This window comes from Trichinella spiralis (genome assembly GCF_000181795.1).
Source record: "Trichinella spiralis strain ISS 195 chromosome Unknown Scfld164, whole genome shotgun sequence".
NCBI classification, from domain to species: Eukaryota; Metazoa; Nematoda; class Enoplea; order Trichinellida; family Trichinellidae; genus Trichinella; species Trichinella spiralis.
The window spans coordinates 1-1,850 of NW_003527103.1; the positions used below are offsets into that span (position 1 = coordinate 1).

The window sequence follows — 1,850 nt, forward strand, 5'->3', positions numbered from 1 at the left end:
CAACGCCAAAGCGAATTGCGTGACGCAACGGTCGAGCGTCCAATTGCAGTACGACAATATGACAAAAGATAAAAAATTTTTTTCTTTTAAACAACATTATTAATTATAACTAATATTCACAAATTTTACAATACAGCCTGCAAACCTGGACAATTCAAATGTGACGACGGTTTCTGTTTGGCAAAGCATCGCGTTTGTGATCGCTACATCGACTGCAAGGACGGCAGTGATGAACTGCACTGCGGTTTGGAAAAAAAAATCTTCGCAAAAAAAAACAAATATCCAACTAAACCAACTGCCCATTTCTAATTTAGATTGCACACCAGAAGAATTTCAATGCGAACCAGGAATCTGCATACCGCTTGAAAAAGTCTGCGACGGTGAAGCAAACTGTGCAAACAGAAAAGATGAACTACAACAATGTGGTACGTATTTGTCCCATTTGAAAAGATGACTTATTTAAAAAAAACCACCCAAATAAAATAATATTTTTTCAGAATGTAACAGCAAAGAGCAGTTTCGTTGTAAAAATGGCCAATGTATGGATATAAACAGATACTGCAATCACAGGACAGATTGTCTTGACGGCGATGACGAATTTCAAAATTGTGAAGGCAGTACGCATTGAATCGTTTTTTTCCCATTTTTTCATCCAAAAATGGTTCATCACTTGTATTTCATCACAATTTCAGAATGCCCACCCGGCTATGGAAAAAAATGCAACCTCAGAACTACTGGCGAATATAAGTGTTTGCCAGAATCGATGATGTGTGATGGTGTATCGGATTGTGAGCGTAACGAAGATGAAGAAAATTGCAGTATCATAATTTTTTTAATAAATCAAACTTGTAGAAAATTGAATTTTAACCGTGCTTCCATTTTCACAGAATGCCGAGAAGATCAGTTCCAATGCAACGATGGTGCATGCAAGCCGTGGTCATTGTACTGTAATAGTATACATGATTGTCTCGATTTTTCGGACGAGACAAACTGCAGTAAGATGAGCAAATATATAATAAAAATGGAATTAAAAAATATCAAAAGTATGAACATATTTCAGCTTGCAATGAAAAATACCAAGAAACTTGTCACGATGGTTGGTGCTATGACAAAAATCATCGTTGCGATGGTAAAGCTCAATGTGCTGATCTATCCGACGAATACAACTGCAGTATGTAAATTAATATTTTCAAATAAACTAAGCACATACGTATACATATTGTAATTTAGCTTGTGCTGAATATTTAAGAAAATCTAATCCTGAAAAACTATGCGATTATGTTCAAGACTGTGCAGATCGAACAGATGAGCTGAATTGCAGTACGCATTATTCCATACCACACACAAACAGACAAACAAATATATATATATGTATCAATTATTTCAGAAATTTGTTTAAATTTTTAGGTTACATCCCAAAAAACTTGAAAAATAAATACGACACATTCCTCTGCTATGGTGGAGCAGCGCTTGACCGATCAAAAATATGCGACGGCAATATTGATTGTCCAATGGGAGATGATGAATACCATTGCTGTAAATTTCAATTTATTTTTTATTAAAAAGAAATTTTTTAAACTTTTTTTATCCACTTTCAGATTTTCTAATGCCAAAAGAAGGTTATGATCTCAACAAACCCTGGGTGTTTCAAGATGCTGGAGTAATTTTTGTACAAAGCAAAGGATCGTGGGGAATCGTATGTGCACCTTCAAATGAAAATAACAATTCATTAAATGCTTTGGCTGAGCACGTCTGCAAGAGAAACTTATTCCAGTATTTTTCTTTTGTGCATTAAGAAAAGCAAAAATAGCCAACAAGAATATATCCATAAAAATGAATTTCAGTTCTGT

At 34.6% G+C, this 1,850-nt stretch overlaps 1 protein-coding gene across 1 annotated transcript; it reads left to right on the forward strand.

The window, feature by feature from the left end:
• Nucleotides 1–136: 136 nt before the first annotated feature.
• On the forward strand, nucleotides 137–1,696 carry Tsp_14113 (putative Low-density lipoprotein receptor domain class A; the record flags this gene model as incomplete). The annotated part of the gene is made up of 9 exons (XM_003371008.1): nucleotides 137–244; nucleotides 315–425; nucleotides 498–617; nucleotides 693–818; nucleotides 888–995; nucleotides 1,061–1,171; nucleotides 1,204–1,320; nucleotides 1,408–1,536; nucleotides 1,599–1,696. Coding segments are annotated over 9 exons (1,028 nt in total), but the record flags the coding sequence as incomplete, so codon positions are not given.
• Between the last annotated feature and the right edge of the window lie 154 nt (nucleotides 1,697–1,850).